This window comes from Ursus maritimus, unplaced genomic scaffold, assembly GCF_017311325.1.
Source record: "Ursus maritimus isolate PB19 unplaced genomic scaffold, ASM1731132v1 scaffold_36, whole genome shotgun sequence".
NCBI classification, from domain to species: domain Eukaryota; kingdom Metazoa; phylum Chordata; class Mammalia; order Carnivora; family Ursidae; genus Ursus; species Ursus maritimus.
Window position 1 is genome coordinate 11,873,992 of NW_024426230.1, and position 18,145 is coordinate 11,892,136.

Genomic DNA, 18,145 nt, shown 5'->3' on the forward strand with positions numbered 1-18,145 from the left:
TTAAGTGATTTTTTTCCATCAATCTTCCTCAGATAGAGATAATTTATAGAACAGATAGCTTTGTCTAGGGTTATATGAGGATTTTTGATATGGTAGTATATTTCTAAGAGAGTACTTTGTTCAACTGAATATTTTGATTCATTTGTTCAAAAAGTATAGTCTATGTTGTAAAAATTCTGCTGCTACTGTCTTGAGCCTTGAAAAAGCTTCTCTTCACAAGAAATAAAACACTACACTTAAACAGGTTCAAGGATATTTACCTCTCATTCTGAGAAAATAAAATGCTTAAAAATAATTTACAAAATCACCACATGATATTTTAAATAAAAAGTGAGAACTAAAATTAGGTTCTATAAAATAGATACAAACGATTTTCTCCTTTCAAGTTTAAAACAAAGAACCAGAGTCATAAATAATTCTAGCTTGCCAGAGGCACGGCTATTTCTTTATACTGACTGTCGACTACCTAATTTAATTAGAGGTATTAAACTCCATGCTGAGGTCAACGAGCCTTACTTCCTCCAATATTACACTTCAACCAGTGCTCATTAATGTGTCTACTGAATGGATTAACACACCTAAAGATGTATCTACAGAGGAAAGGGGGACAACCTAATGATATCCAATTGTTCATTTGTAATAGGACACATGTTCTAGGCCTCAACTTATTACCACTAATGTGGAATTTATTAAATTCAGGAGAAAAAATACCAATACAGAAAGTGATTTTTTTATTAAGGAGAACTGGTATAAGACAACTGGTTTCCATGATTAAGTTTAAATATTTAACCTTTTATTAAAAAGAAATTGATACAATAATAGAGCTAAAATATAAGCCTGTTAGAAAAATCTTACATAGTAGGACTCTGAAGAGCAGATTAAGGGCAAGATTCATAGGGAATTGGGAAGAGGAAAAGTCAGTATATAGAGAAAAATAAATGTTAAGGTGTTTTTTTTTTCTTTTTTTAAATTTCTATAAAAAGGAGGTTTAGAATAGTTGTTATACTGAATTATGAGACCGGGTATATTTTTCCTTTCTACTGAATTAAGTGAAAATGTTGCCTCAATTTAGTCCCAACCTGATATAGATTTTATTTAAACTGATTTAAATTACCTGAGAAGAGAACTATACCCTTCCAAAATGATGTTGCTTTATTACATATTGTTTATAATTTTGATGGACTTCACTTATATGGTAGATGCTATACATGTGAAAGCAGTGACATTGTAACATTTTCTCACTAAAACAAACACGTTAAATTGCTTTAAGTAAAAAAGCCCATCTAATTAGGGTAATTTTCTTCAATAAAACAGGCATTAAAAAGAAAGCCCAACAGGTATAATTATTACAACAACTGAAATAATATACATGCTTATATTATAACATTGTAAAAATTACAAACATATGCTTATATCTTAAAAAGTCCCAATACTTCTGGCATCTCAATATTAAACAACTGGAATATTATGCCATGTAATTGCCTGTGTCCTTTCTCCTTACTAAATAATTGGAAAAAATACTAGCACTTTTCCAGTTGGTAAATTACCAAATAATTTTAAATTTAGAATTAGCTTAAAAGAAAAAAAAAGTCAAAACTTGTCCTAGGGTGTGATGTCACCAAAATGATGGACCAGGAAAGGTCCAAGCTCTTGTTCCTCCATAGGAACATTGAAAAAACATGATCTTAAATTCAGAAACCTCTGGTTCCACAAAAACAGTTAGAGCTAATACATGAATTCAATAGAGGTACATGATATAAAATCAACACTTGAAAATCAGTTGCATTTCTATATACTAACAATGAACAAATAAAAAAGAGTACAAAAATAATTCCATTTACAATTGCATCAAAAAGAATAAAACACTTAATGGAGAAGTTTAACCGAGGAGGAAAAAGATTTGTGTACTGAAAACTACAAAACACTGCTGAAGGAATTTTAGACTACAGGAGTGAATGGAAAGATATCCCATGTTCATGGAATAGAAAAATTTATTATTATTAAGATGATGATATTACCTAAAGTGATCCAAAAATTCAATGCAATCTCTATCAAAATCCCAACAAGGTTCTTTGCAGAAATAGAAAAAGCCATCCTAAAATTCATCTGAAATCTCAAGAGAACTTGAGTAGTAAAAATGATACTGGAAAAAAATAGAACAAAGTTGTAGGACTCACATTACTTGAGTTCAAAACTTACTACAAAGCTACAGTACCTAAAACATTTAATTAAAGCAACCCCCCCCACCAAGACATTTAGACCAAAGAAAAATAATACAGAGCCCGGAAAAAAGACCCTTGCATATAAAGCCAACTGATTTTTGACAATAGTGCCAAGATCATTCAATAAGAAAATGTGCAGTCTTTTTAACAAATAGTGATTGGAAAACTAGACAGTCACATGTAAAAGAATGAAGTTAGACCTTTATCTCACATTATATATAAAAATTAACTGAAAGTAGATTCAAAAATTAAATGCAAAATTTAAAACAGTAAAAATCTTAGAGGAAAACGTGCGGGAAAATCTTTATGACATTAGATTTGGCAGTGATTTATTGAACTGACACCAAAAGCAAAGGTAACAAAAACTAATAAATTGGACTCCATCAAAATTAAAACTTTTGTGCATCAGAAGACTCTATCAAGAGAGTGAAGACAAGCCACAAAATGGGAGAAAATATTTGCAAGTCATATATCAGATAAGGGATTAACATCTAGAAGAACTTCTATAATTCAACAATAAAGATGCAAACAACTTAATTAAAAAATGAGTTAAAGACTAAATAGACATTTCTCCAAAGATGTACAAATGCCAATAAGCAATGAAAAGATGCACATCACTAGTCATTAGGGAAATGCAAATCAAAAGCACAATGAAATACCACTATGCATCTATTAGGATAGCTATATTTATTTCTAATGGGAAATAATAAGTGTTGGTGAGGATATGCACAAATTGGAACTCTTGCGTACCTCTGGTAGAATGTAAAAATGGCACAGTCACTGTGGAAAAGTTTGACAGTTCCTCAGAAAGCTAAACATACAATTTCCATATTACCCAGGAATTTCACTCATAGGTATATATCTAAAAGAACTGAAAACAAGGTTTCAAACAAATACTTACATAATAGTGTTCACTGCTGCATTATTTGCAAGAACCAAAAAGTAGAAACAACACAGTGTCTATCAATGAATAAACAAAATATGGTATATACATATAATGGGATATTATTCAATGACAGAAAGGAGTGAAATTTTGACACCTGATACAACATGGATGAACCTTGAAAACACTGTGTTAAGTGAAATACGACAGATACAAAGGGACAGATACTGTATGATTCCACTTATATGAGGTACCTAGTACTGGCAAACTCAGGGAGACAGAAAGTATATTAGAGGTTACCAATGGCTGGGTAGAGGGGGGAATGGAGAGTTATTGTTAATGGGCAGAGCCTGTGTTTGGAAAGATAAAGTTCTGGGATTTCCAGTTTCCAGTCTGGCACATAAGAAGCTTAGAAGTTGCCACTCTGTCCTAACAAGTAAAAAGCTAAACAAATTGAAAAACCCAATACCCTTCTTAGGTCAGAGAAGTGAGATCACGGGCAAACCGCTGCCCCCAAAATCCGACAGACAGGCAAAAATGGAGGATGACAACGAAGCAGAAACCGCTGTAGGCACTTGTAGCAAGGTAGGAAAATGTAAATTGTAATTGCAAATTCCTGGAGACTAAGTGTGGACAGGGCTGAGACACTGAAGATGCATTAAAACGGAGTTAGAAATGGCAGGGATGACAGATTTACAACTATGATTAACATGTTAAGGGTTCTAATGGAAAGAGTAGACAACATGCAAGAACACATGGATAACATAAGCAGAGAGATGAAAATTCTAACAAAGAATAAAAAAGAAATGCTACAGATAAAAAACAACATAACTGAAATGAAGAATGCCTTTGATGATTTCATTAGTAAACCAGACATGGCTAAGGAAAGAATCTCTGAGCCCAATGATACAACATCATAAACTTCTAAAACTTGAAAAGCAATTAGAAAAAGATTGGAAAAAAACAAAACAGAATATCCTAGAACTGTGGGACAACCACAAAAACTGTAACATACATAAAAGGAAAAGAAAGAGAGAAAGGAACAGAAGCAATATTTGAAGCAATACTGACTGAGAATTGCCCCCAATTAATGTCAGACACCAAACCACAGATCCAAGAAGCTCAGAGAACACTAAGCAGGATATATCCCAAAAAACTACACTTAGGCAAGTCATCAAACTTCATAAAATCACAGATAAAGAAAAAATCTTGACAGAAGCCAGAGGAAAAAATATATTTTATTTATAGAGAACCAAAGAAAAGAACATTTGACTTCTCCCCTGAAACCATGTAAGCAAGAAGAGAGTGGAATGAAATATTTAAATTGTTGGGAGAAAAAACTACCACCACTTAGAATTCTGTACTCTGTAAAATTATCCTTCCAAAGTAAAGAATAATAAAGACTTTCTCAAACAAAAATTGAGGGAATTAGTTGCCAGTAAACCTACCTTACAAGATATTTAAAAGAAGTTCTTCAGAGGGAAGGAAAATGATACGGGTTAGAAATTCATATCTACATAAAGAAAAGAAAAGCACCAAATAATAACTGAAGGAAAAAGAAAAACTTTTTTTATTCTTAATTGATCAAACAGATCACAGTTTGTTCAAAGTAATAATAGCAATAATGCATGTGATTATGTATGCTTAGGTATATATATGCTTATCTATAAGTAAAGTGAATGATAGCAATGATACAGGGATAGGAGGGAAAGCTTAAATATACTGTGCTATTAATAAGGTACTTGCAGTATCCATGAAGCAGTATAGTATTATTTGAAAGTGAACTTGGATTAGCTCTAAATGTATAGTACAAACTCCAGGGCTGCGACTAAAAAAAGTTAAAAAAGAAAAGTAGTATAATTGATATGCTAAGAAAGGAGAGAAAATGGAATCATATAAAATGTTCAATTATAACCACAGATGGCAGAAAAGTGTGGAATACAGAAATAGGAACAAAGAACAGGATAACAAATAGAAAAAAGTAACAAATGTGGTAAATATTAATCCAACTATATCAATGATCACTTTAAATGTCAATGGTCTAACTACACATCAAAAGACAGAGATTGTCAGAGTGGACCAAAAAAATAAGACCCACCTATATGCTGCTACAAGAAATCCACTTAAAATATTAAGACACATATAGATTAAAAGTAAAGGGATGGAGAAAGATATACCATGATAACGCCAATAAAAAGAAAAGTGGGAGTACCTACATTAATTTCAGACAGAGCAGACTTCAGGGCAAGGAAAGTTAAAGAGAGGCATTATCTAATGATAAAGAGGTTGGTACTCCAAGAAGACATAACCAATCTTTAATGTTTATGCACCTAACAACAGAGTGTCAAAATATGTGAAGCAAAAGCTGATAGAACTGCAAGTAGAAGAATCCACTATGAGAGCGGGAAACTTTAATACTCCTATATCAGAAATGGAGAGATCCAGCAGGCAGAAAATTCGTAAGGATATAGTTGAACTCAACAGCTCCATCAATCAACTGGATATAATTGACATTTATAGACCACTTCCTCCAACAACAGCAGATTACACATTCTTCCCAGATTCACGTGGAACATTCACTAGATAGACTACATCTGGGCCATAAAACACATCTTACCAAATTTAAAAGAATAGAGATCACACAATGTCTGTTTTCAGACCACAATGGAACTAAACCAGAAATCAACAACATAAAGATAGCTGGAAAACCCCAAAATACTTGGAGATTAAACAACATACTTCTAAGTAACACATGGATCAAAGAATTCTCAAGAGAAAATAAAAAATGCTTTGAACTAAATGAAAATGATAAGTTCTGGAAGTGGATACTTGTGATAATTGTACATTATAAATGTTTATGCCAATGCACATTTAAAAATGGTTAAGATAGGACTTCTGAGAAGATGGTGGAGTCACAGTATCCTAAGCTTACCACATCCCACAGACACACTGAGATAACAGCCACATCAGTGAAACTAACTCTGAAAATGACTCATGACTTGAAGACTGGCAGAAGAGACCTTCCACAGTTAATAGTGCAGAGGAGACCACATCAAAAAGGGTAGAAGAAGCAGATATATGGCTGGGAACTCCCCCTTCCAGCATTCACCCTATTCCACATGAGACTAATCATAAACGAGAGGGACACTATGCATGAAGAGCAAGAGGATCAGACCCCACCCCAGGCATCCCTAGGCACGGGGAACCCCATAACACTTTGGCTTTGAAAACCAATGGGGCTTAACTTTGAGAGTTTTTACAATCAACAGGGTTTAACTCTGGGTACTTTTAAACTGAGTTCCCACCCTTAAAAAGCCAGCGTAACAAAGAACCTAGGAGAGACACAGCATAGAAGCAGCAGTCTAAAAAGAAACTGGGGTAGTAAATTTATTTACTAATCTCAAAATGTGCATTGGAGGGACAGGAATCTTTAGGAGAATTCTTTAAGAACAAAAGTGCTGGCTGGCAGACCATTCATTTCCTGCCTCCTGCACAGCCTAGAAAGCCAGATATTTGTGGGAACAGAGTGAACATCTATCTTATTAGCACCATGGTCCCTGCCCCATCCAACCTGCCCTACTCCACATACATCCCTCCACAGCGGTTGCTGTCCTAAAAAACCCTGCAGAAACCTGCACCACTCCAGAGTGACTTGTGCCCTAGGGACAGGGGAAGGTAACCACACATACCAGTGTGTTCACAATCCCAGCAGCTGAGCCTTATAGCTGGCACTGCAAAGAGAGTGCCCTGCTGATCAGTGTCACTCCAGCCCCAACTGGGGGCAAGTATCTGTTCTGACTGCTGGCCTCATTCACCAATGGAAACTTCTAGGGGCAGGACAGGGAGAAAGCCCTGCAGTGCATGGGCTGAGGGCAGGTATCTGGTTTGACTGCTGATACCACCCAACACCAAGCCTGTGGTGGCCCCAGACAGGCCCCTTAACAGCACAGGGACCAAACCCCTGCGCAGTGTGCTCAAAATAGGCAAAGTGGGCCATTGTAGTTGACTGGACTGAATGGAAATGTAGCTCAGCCACAACAGTAGGGACATGCAACCCACAGAGAAGGCACTGCTGAAATGCCTGGTTCTAGTGAACAGGAGACATTGTGTTATAGGGCACCACAGAACCTCTTCTTCATAAAGTCACAACTTTCAAGAGCAAGAGACATAGCTTGACTCTCCTAATACATAGAAACAAACACAGAGAGTCAGACAAAATGAGGAGACAAAGGAATTAGGTCCCAAATGAAAGAACAGGATAAAACAACAACAAGAGAACTACATTAAACGAGATAAGCAATAGGCCTGATAAAGAATTCAAAGTAATGGTCATAAAGATACTCACTGGATTTGAGAAAAGAGTGGAGGATCTCAGTGAGACCTTCAAGAAGGAGAAATATAAAAAAGAACCAGTCAGAGATGAAGAACTCAATAACTGACATAAAAAATACACTAGAGGGAATCAATAGCAGATTAGAGGAGGCAGAAGAATGGATCATCTATCAGGAAGGCAGGGTAATAAAAAGCAACCAAGCTAATAGTGAAAATTAAAAAGAACAAGAAAGAATGAGACTAGGTGAAGGGAACTCAGCAACATCATCAAGCATAATAACGTCTGCATTACAGAGATCCCAGAGGGAGGAGAGAGAAAAGTGGACAGAAAATTTATGTGAAGAAACAAGAGATGAACACTTCCCTAATCTGGGGAAGGTAACAGAAATCCAGATCCAGGAAGTAGAGAGACCCCCAACAAAATTAACTCAAGGAGGTTCACACCAAGACATAATCATTAAAATGGCAAAATGTAGTGAGAAAAAGAGAATTTTAAAAGCAGCAAGAGCAAATGACTATATACAAGGAAAGCCCCATAAGGCTGTCAATTACTTTTTCAGCAGAAACTTTGCAGGCCAGAAGGAAGTGGAATCATATGTTCAAAGTACTGAAAAGAAAAAACCTGCGACCAAGAATGCTCTACACAGCAAGATTATCATTCAGCATAGAAGGACAGGTAAAGAGTTTCCCAGACAAACCAAATCCTCACCACTGAACCAGTCTTAAAAGAAACATTAAAGGGAACTGAGTGGAAAGAAAAGGGCAAAATAGTTGTAGGAAAATTATGAAAGGAAAAAATTTCACAGGTAAATGCAAACATATAATAAAAGTAGATTAATCACTTATAAAATCAGTATGAAAGTTAAAACACAAAAGCAGTAAAATCAATTATATCTATAAAATTCAGTCAAGGGATTCACAGAATAAAAGGATGCAAAGTATGACATCATATACCTAAAATGTGGGGTGAGGAGTGATTCAAATTTAAGTGACCATCAACCTAATACAGACTGCTATACACATAAAGTGTTATATATGAACCTGATGATAACCGCAAATCAAAAACTTGTAACGGTTACACAGAAAATCCAAGCATACAAGTAAAGATGCCATCAAACCATGAGGGAACAGAGCAAGAGAAGAATGAAGAGAGAAAAGCTACAAAAGGGACTGCAAAACCAGTAACAAAAAAGGCAATAAGTACACACTTATCAACAATAAATTTAAATGTAAATGGACTAAGTGCTCCAAAAGACGTAGGATGACTGAATAGATAAAAAAGCAATATTTATAACTTGCTTACAAGAGACTCATTTCAGACCAAAGGACACATGCAGATCGAAAGTGAAGGGATGGAAAAATGTTTACCATGCAAATGGAAGCAAAAAGAAAGCCTGGGTTGCAACACCTATATCAAACAAAATAGACTGTAAAACAAAGACTGTACCAAGAGACAAAGAAGGACAATAAATAATCATAAAGGGAACAATCCAATAAGAAGTTATAACAATTGTAAATATCTATGTGCTCAAAATGGGAGTCCCCAAATACATAAAGCAACTATTAACAGACATAAAAGAAGAAATTGAGAGTAATACAATAACAGTAGGGGACTTTGACACCCTATATACATCAATGGATAGACCATCCATAGAGAAAATCAACAAGGAAACAGTGGTTTTGAATGACACATTAGACCAAATGGACCTAACAGATATATTCAGACATTCCATCCAAACACAGTGGAATAGTGGGATGCCTGGGGTAGCTCAGTCGGTTGAATGTCTGACTCCTGATTTCAGTTCAGGTCATTATCTTGGGATGGTGGGGTCAAGCCCTGTGTCAGGCTCTGCAGTGAATGTGGAACCTGCTTGGGATTCTCTCTCTCCCTCTCCCCCTCTTTTCCCCTTGCACATATGTGCATGTGCATGTTCTTTCTTACTCTCGCTTTCAAAAAAACCAAAATAACCCAAAACAGTGGAATACATATTCTTTTCAAGTGCACATGGAATACTCTCCAGCATAAATCACATTAGGCCAAAAAACAGAGACTAAAATACATGCTACTAAACAATAAATGGGTCAACCAAAAAATCAAAGAAGAAATAAAAAAATACATGGTGACAAATGAAAATAACACAAGGGTCCACAGTCTTTGGGATGCTGTAAAAACTGTTTTTTTGTTTTGTTTTTGTTAAAGGTTTTATTTATTTATTTGAGAGAGAAAGAGCAAGAGAGAGAGAGAGAGAGCTCCAGAGGGAGAATGAGAAGGAGAAGCAGACTCCCGGCTGATGGGCTCCATCCCAGGACCTTGAGATCATGACCTGAGCTGAAGGCAGACGCTTAACTGACTGAGCCACCCAGGCACCCCTGTAAAAGCTGTCTAAGAGGGAAATTTATAGCAATACAGGCTTACCTCAAAAAACAAGAAAAATCTCAAATAAGCAACCTAACCTTACACCTAAAGGAGCCAGAAAAAGAAGAACCAACAAACCCAAAGCCAGTAGAAGAAATAATAAAGATTAAAGCAGAAATAAATGAAATAGAAACTAAAAAAACAACAGAAGAGATTAATAAAACCAGGAGCTGGTTGTTTGAAAAGATCAACAAAATTGATAAACCTTTAGCCAGACTCTTCAAAAAAAGGGAGAGAACACAATACCAACATAAGTGAAAGAGGAAAAATAACCAACACTACAGATATACAAAGGATTATAAGAGAATATCATGAAAAATTATATGCCCACAAATTGGAAAACCTAGAAGAAATGAATAAATTTGTAGACACATATATAACCTTCCAAAATGGAATCAGGAAAAAATAGAAAATCTGAACGAACCAATCACTAGCAATGAAACTGAATTAGTAATAAAAATCTCCCAACAAACAAAGTCCAGAGGGGCACCTGGGTAGCTCAGATGGTTAAGCATCTGCCTTCAGCTCAGGTCATGATCCCAACAAGGAGTCTGCTTCTTCCTCTCCCTCTGCCCCTCCCCTGCTCGTGTGCTCTCTCTCTCTCTCTCTCTCTAATAAATAAATAAAATCTTAAACAACAACAACAATAAAAGTTCAGAACCAGATGGCTTCACAGGTGAATTCTACCAAATATACAAAGAAGAGTTACGACCCATTTTCCTCAAACTACTCCAAAAAATAGAAGAGTAAGGAAAGCTTCCAAATTCATTGTACAAGGCTAGTAGCATTACCCTGATACCAAAACCAGAGAAATAAACCACACACACACACACACACACACACACACACACACACAAAAGGAAGAAAGAAAGAAAAAGAAAACTACAGGCCAGTATCTGATGAAAAGAGATGCAAAAATCCACAACAAAATATTAGCAAACTGAATCCAACAATACATTAAAAAAAATCATTCACCACGAAAACAAGTAGGATTTATCCTTGGGATGCAAAGGTGGTTCAATATCCACAAATCAAGCAACATGATGATAACTGCATTAACAAGAAAAAGAATAAAAACCATATGATCATCTCAAGAGATGGAGAAAAAGCATTTGACAAAATATAACATCCATTCATGACAAAATCTCTCAAAAAAGTAGGTTTAGAGGGAACATACCTCAATATAATAAAGACTATATATAAAAAACCCACAGCTAACAGCATACGCAACGGTGAAAAACTAAGAGCTTTTCCTCTAAGATCAGAAACGTGACCAAGATGTCCACTCTCATCACTTCTATTCGACATAGTATTAGCCACACAGCAATTAGACAATACAAGGTATCCAAATTAATAAGGAAGAAGTAAACCTGTCACTATTTGCAGTTGACCTCACACTACATATAGAAAGCCCTAACGACTCCACAAAAAAACTACTAGTACTGATAAATGAATTCAGTAAAGTTGCAAGATACAAAGTCAATATACAGAAATCGGCTGAATTTCTTTATACTGATAATAAAGAAGGAGAAAGAGAAATTAACAAAACAATTCCATTTATAATTGCACCAAAGAGAATAAAATGTCTAGGAATAAACTGCACTCCGAAAACTATAAAACACTGATCAAAGAAGCTGAAGATGATGCAAACAAATGGAAAGCTATTCCATGCTCATGGACTGGAAAACCCAACACTGTTAAAATGTCCACAGTGCCTAAAGCAATCTATGAATTCAGTGCAATCCCTATCAAAATACCAACAGCAATTTTCCAAAACTAGAAGAAATAATCCTAAAATTTGTATGGAATGTGAAAGACCCCGAACAGCCAAAGCAATCTTGAGAAAAAACAAAGCTTGGAGGTATCATAATCCCAGATTTCCAGATAGACTACAAAGCTGTAGTAATCAAAACAGTATGGTACTGGCATAAAAACACACACAGATCAACCGAACAGTCCAAAGAACCTAGAAATAAACCCATGCTTATATGGTCAATTAATCTACAACAAAGGAGGGAAAAACATACAGTGGGGAAAAGACAGTCTCTTCAACAAATACTGCTACATGCAAAAAATAAAAATACCATACACAAAAATAAACTCAAAATGGATTAAAGATCTAAATGTGAGCCCTGAAACCATAAAACTCCTAGAAGAAAACATAGGTAGTAATTTCGTGGACATGAGCTGTAGAAACATTTTTGTAGCTATGCCTCCTCAGGCAAGAGAAAACCAAAATTAAACTCTTGGGACTACAGCAAAATAAAAAGTTTTTGCATAGCAAAGAAAGTCGTCAACAAAAGACAAGGCAACCTCCTAAATTAGAGAAGACATCTGCAAATGATATATCTGATAAAGAGTTAATATTCAAAATACAAAATAATTTATACAACACCAAAATAATAATCTAAAAATGGGCAGAGGACCTGAATAGACATTTTTCCAAAGAAGACATACAGATGGCCAACAGATGCATGAAAAGACGTTCAACATCACTAATCATCAGGGAAAGACAAATCAAAACCACAATGAGATATCACCTTACACCAGTAAGAATGGTTAGAATAAAACAAAAACAAAAAAACCACCAAGAAATAAAAAGTATTGGCAAGGATGTGGAACGGAACCTGTGTACTATTGCTGGAAATGCAAAGCTGGTGCAGCCACTGTGAAAAACAGTATGGAAAATAGAATTACCATATGATCCTGTAATTCCATTACTGCATATTTACCCAAAGAAAACAAAATACTAATTTGAAATGACATATGCACACTATGTTTACTGCAGCATTATTTACAACAGCCAAGATAAAGAAGCAACCCAAGTGTCCATCCATAGGTGAATGGATAAAGAAGATGTGATATATATAAATATACACGCACACACACACAATACAGTATTACTCAGCCATAAAAAAGAATGAGATCTAGCCGTCTGTAACACCATGGAGGGACCTGAGGGTATAATGCTAAGTGAAATGTCAGTCTGAGAAAGACAAATACCATATGATTTCACTCGTGTGGAATGTAAGAAACAGAACAAATGAACAAAGAAAAAAATGGACAAAGAGACAACTAGACTCTTAAATACATAGGAAAAACTGGTGGTTGCCAGAGGGGAGAAGGGCTGGGGGATGGGTGAAATAGATAAAGGGATTAAGAGTACACATCAATAATGATGAGCACTGAGTAATGTATAGAACTGTTCAGTCATTACAATGCACACACCTAAAACTAATTAGGACACTGTATGTTAATTACACTTCAGTGAAAAAGAAATTTCCAAACCCTAAAAAATTTAAATAAAAAAAAATTTTTAAAAGGTGAAAATGGTAAATTATATATGTAATTTTTACTACAGTAAAAAAGCTTTCTATATTTACAGATGAAACAATGTTCAATGCTTACTTCCTCAAAATTCTCTAATAAATCCAGCACTTAAAAAAATTTTACCACTTAACAATATCATTTTAATTAGAACTCAACCATTTAGCAATTCTTAAATGGTGTTATCCTCTCCAAAATTAATTATTTTATGATAATGAATTGTTAAATATCCATTTCAGAAACTTCTTAAGTAGTTAAGGACACATCCTCATGACTGTTTTGAAAATAATAAGAAATCCTACTTATTTGACATTTTTACGAAGGCCACAGGAATAAAATTTCAAGTACCATATAATTATCATGTTTAATATAGTGAAGTAAAAATATCCTGGCATAGTTTTCTTTAAAAAACAAAACAAATCAAAACAGATTTTTCAACAAAAAATGATGTACTTTGTTCTCTTATGTTTGCAATCCAAGATAATATCAATTTTAGACTCTACTCTGGGGTTTAAAAGTTGTATCCACGGAGCCACGAAAATGATAATGATAAATATGAGTCATGGCCAAGTTCTTAATGATTAATATTATCTTTTAAAACAAATTTTTAATTGTTATTTTATTTATTTATTTTTTGAGAGGGAAAGAGAGTGTACCTGCAAGTACAGAGAGTGAGAGCAGCAAGGGAGGGGCAGAGAGAGAATCCCAAGGAAGCTCCACCCCCAGCACAGTACTCCACATGGAGCTCAACCTTATGACCCTGAGACTGAGCTGAGCCAAAAATCAAGAATCGGGACACTTAACAGCCTGAGCTTCCCACGCACCCCTAAAATTATCTTTTTGCACTATACTTACAATTGTCTCTAATTTAGGTATGGCTTATTTCATAGAGGTTTAAAATGAGTTGATGGGGGCGTCTGGGTGGCTCAGTCGTTAAGCGTCTGCCTTCGGCTCAGGGCGTGATCCCAGAGTCCTGGGATCGAGCCCCACATCAGGATCCCTGCTCCGCTGGGAGCTTGCTTCTTCCTCTCCCACTCCCCCTGCTTGTGTTCCCTCTCTCACTGCCTGTCTCTCTCTCCATCAAATAAATAAATAAAATGAGTTGATGGAAGGACGTGCTTCATTGAAGTTTAATGAAGTTTTTACTCCAATTCACCTCTTTACCATCTTCTTATCAGTATTCATGGATCATTTTCTACTTCTAAAAACTACACAAGAAATTCTATAGCACACTTATTACTGAATATACTTTCTTAGATTTATCAATTACCTCCACCTTTACTACTCATTCCAATCTAATTAGTTTTATCAACCATTACTCATTTAGTAGGCACATTCCAACACTATTTTAAATTGTAAACAAAAGGCATCAAGGGTATTAAATCAATCTTATCAAACATTTGAGAGTTCTAAAGTTCCTTTACAAAAGAGTGTGAGAATACACTATTTTCATAGTTTAATAAAGTATAAAAAGTTTTGATATCAGGCAAGAGAACATTAAGTAAAATGACCAATGATATTAAATTGGTTACATTTAGCAGTTTTGAATAAATTGAGGAAGGAGGAGAAAGAAAAGGTAAATAAATGTTGGACAAGGTTTTATTCTTAAAAATATTTCTCCCTAAGAAAACCAAACATGGATTGAACACATACAGCTGTACTCTGAGGTATCTCTATAGTCACTAGAATGACTTTTGAATGACTACCTACAGAAAAACGATGGTGTAGGTTTTAAAGGACAAGGGCCATCAGAACCATTCCACCACATCTCTCATAAATTCTAAGATAGTAAAATTCCTTTTCATTAAGGCTTACTTATCTGTTCTACTAGTTTTAGTTAAAATTATGATAAAGTATGTTATATTTTAAGTGCTTTGTAATAACTAATATAAGCTTTTGCTCTCCCTCAATCAATATAACCATTATATCTATCCGTGTGTGAAGAGACTTGAAATGTAATTTCACCGATTTGAACATATGCAGAAGTTTTTCATTTTGTCATATTCCTATTTTCTTGAAGGCAAATCCTCAGTTAAGATAATAACCTTCAATGTTATCATAAAGGAAAACAGCATTTGCTCTAGAACAATCCTGTTTTGGAAGACAGTATTAGGTGAAGATTAGAATACTCAGAAATAGTGCTTTATCAATTAGATTACTTACATATTTTATGTATTTATTTTCTCAATTACTAGGATTTTAACTCAACATTTTTTCTTAGCACTTACTTTTTTGGTCAAAGAGTCGTCAGTATCAGAAGGCATTCTTGTTGATACATGAAATATTACTTCTACTGTAGAGGTAGCAAAATATGGTGTGGTCAGTCCAGTGCTTTTGTTTTTTTGTAGTCCTCCCATGAAACCACAATGGTTTGTAAGATTGACCTGGGAGTAATGACACATAATATTAATCAACTAAACAAAACTCAAAAACTTACTATATTTCAGACTCAAATTTCTCAATTTGCAAAAACATGAGAAGAAAGTCTTTGGCATGTTATCAACCAATACTTGATCCAGAATTTCTAGTTAGAGCTGTTCTGTTCACACTGGTACTTTTTAAGTATTTGTGGATCCCTAATTAGAGTTAATCAGGAAAGAAATCAATTGCTGTACACTATGCATCTTTTGTTAAGCTACTAAGCGTTAATGCTAAATCATAAAGGCTATGGGAGGACCCCAAGGCCAGAGGAAAAATATCAAGTGTCAAAAATCAAGACTGGAAATGATCTGGGGGAAAGTTAAAACAGTAATGTCACTTTGACGAGATGATTAAATGTGTTATATTTACTCATCGAAACTGGCTTCTCAATTTTTATTAGTTATCACATAGCTCGGAACAAAAATACAAAAATGTGGAACTTAACTGCACTGCTAATGCATTAAAAAACAACAAATTAATCTGTGCAAAGATTTTTACACATATTTTTTCCTGATTAAAATAAAATACATGCTAATATCAGGATCACTACATTGGGTGATATTCCCTGAACCTTGCAATACACAAAGCAACCTGTCTTCACTGTTGAAAATTAAATATTAGAAAGCAAAAAGAAACACAAAGAAAAAAGAAACATCGCTTGCATCTTTCCATTCAGAGAAACCACTTTATACGTGCTTTTAAAAAATGAAATCTGAAATATGCATGGACCTCGGCTAAGTAAAATAAGTCAGTCAGAGAAAGACAAATACCATATGATTTCACTCACATGTGGAATTTAAAAGACAGAACAAATGAACAAAGAAGAAAAGAAACAAACAAAAAAGCATACTCTTAAACACAGAAGACTGGTGGTTGCCAGAGGGAAGGTAGCTGGGGGCGTGGGTGAAATAGATAAAGGGGATTGAGTACACTTATGATCAGCACTGAGTAATGTGTAGAACTGCTGAATCATTATACTGTACTCCTGAAAGTAATATAACACTGTATGTTAATTATACTTCAATTAAAAATTAAAAAATCTGAATAACTGATAAAATGAATTACAAAAACCAATTTTTGTACCATGTGAACTGAACATGTCTCAACTATCAATATCAGTTAAATGAACATCTGAATAACAAATTAGTTTTTATGCCATTACTATAAGATTGACTCAATCACTTATAATATTGTTAAATTTGACTCAGTAATACATTCATATAACTAAAATTTCATAAGTATACCAAAATTCTTCCTTCCATCTCTCTCATCTTTAGTACTCAGTTCCCCTTCCAGAAAGCAAATTCTCTTTTTTTCTTTTTTTAAAAGACTGTATTTATTTATTAGAGAGAGAGAGCACAAGTACGGGGAGCAGAGGAAGGAGAAGCACACTCCCCGCTGAGCAGGGAGCCCGACATGGGGCTCTATCACAGGTCCCTGAGATCCTGATCTGAGCCGAAGGCAGACACTTAACCAACTGAGCCACCCAAGCGCCCCTTTTTTCCTTTTTAAAGATTTAATTTTTTAAAAAAGATTTTATTTATTTGTAAGAGAGAGAGAGAGCACAAGTAGGGGAAGCAGCATGCAAAGGGAGAAGCAGGCTCCCCGTTGAGCAAGGAGCCTGACATGGGACTCGATCCTAGAACCCTGGGATCATGACCTGAACTGAAGGCAGATACTTAACCAGCCAAGCCACCCAGGTGCCCCAAGATTTACTTATTTTAGAGACAAAGAGAGAGTGAGTACACAAATGGGAAGAGGGAGAGGGAGACAGAAAATCCTCAAGCAGACTCCCCACTGAGTGTGGAGCCCAACATGGAACTCAATCCCAGGACTCTGAGATCATAACCTGAGCTGAAATCAAGAGCCGGCTGCTTAACTGACTGAGCCACCCAGCTGTCCCCAGAAATCAGTTTCTTAAATATCTTTTTGAAAATGTTCTCTTATATACAATTAAATTCTTACATGTGAATACACACACACACACACACACACACACACACACAATCTTTTGTTATTATGTCAGTGATGCAGTGAACAACACAGAATACATGTCATGTTGCATCTGTGAAAGCAGATCCATACGACAAATAGTTAAAAGTGGAACTGTAAGTCAAAGGGCATGTGCGGTTCTAATTTTGACACTCACTAAAATGTCTCCCTATAGATGGCACCAACAGTGTATAAAAATACCCATTTCCCTCATGGCCTCTTAAATATATTATCAAACTTTGATTTTTTCAAATATGATAGGTGAAAAATATGATAGGTGAATAGGTGTAGAGGTTTTGTTTTGTTTTGTTTTGTGTTAGAGAATAGGTTATTTTCAGATCAATTCTCTGATCATGTAATGGAGAAAAAGTCTCATTCTAGTGTTCCTTTGCTCTAAACACTCACGCAATACCTGATGATCTCCATTTTTTTGATTCAACTTTTTTAACTGGAGATAACTGTAGATTAATAAGAAGTTTTAAAAAATATTTAAAAAATAAGAAGTACAGATCCTATGTACCCTGTATAGATTACCCTAATGAAAAACTATAT

At 35.1% G+C, this 18,145-nt stretch overlaps 1 protein-coding gene across 2 annotated transcripts in view; it reads right to left on the reverse strand.

The window, feature by feature from the left end:
• The window catches only part of RALGAPA1 (Ral GTPase activating protein catalytic subunit alpha 1), a 252,075-nt gene that overhangs the window by 37,713 nt on the left and 196,217 nt on the right, over window positions 1-18,145 (reverse strand). For both annotated transcript variants that reach the window (XM_040620839.1, XM_008694072.2), the window contains one exon: window positions 15,409-15,564. In XM_040620839.1, coding sequence (XP_040476773.1) covers window positions 15,409-15,564 — 156 coding nt within the window. The remainder of the gene's footprint in view (window positions 1-15,408; window positions 15,565-18,145) is intronic.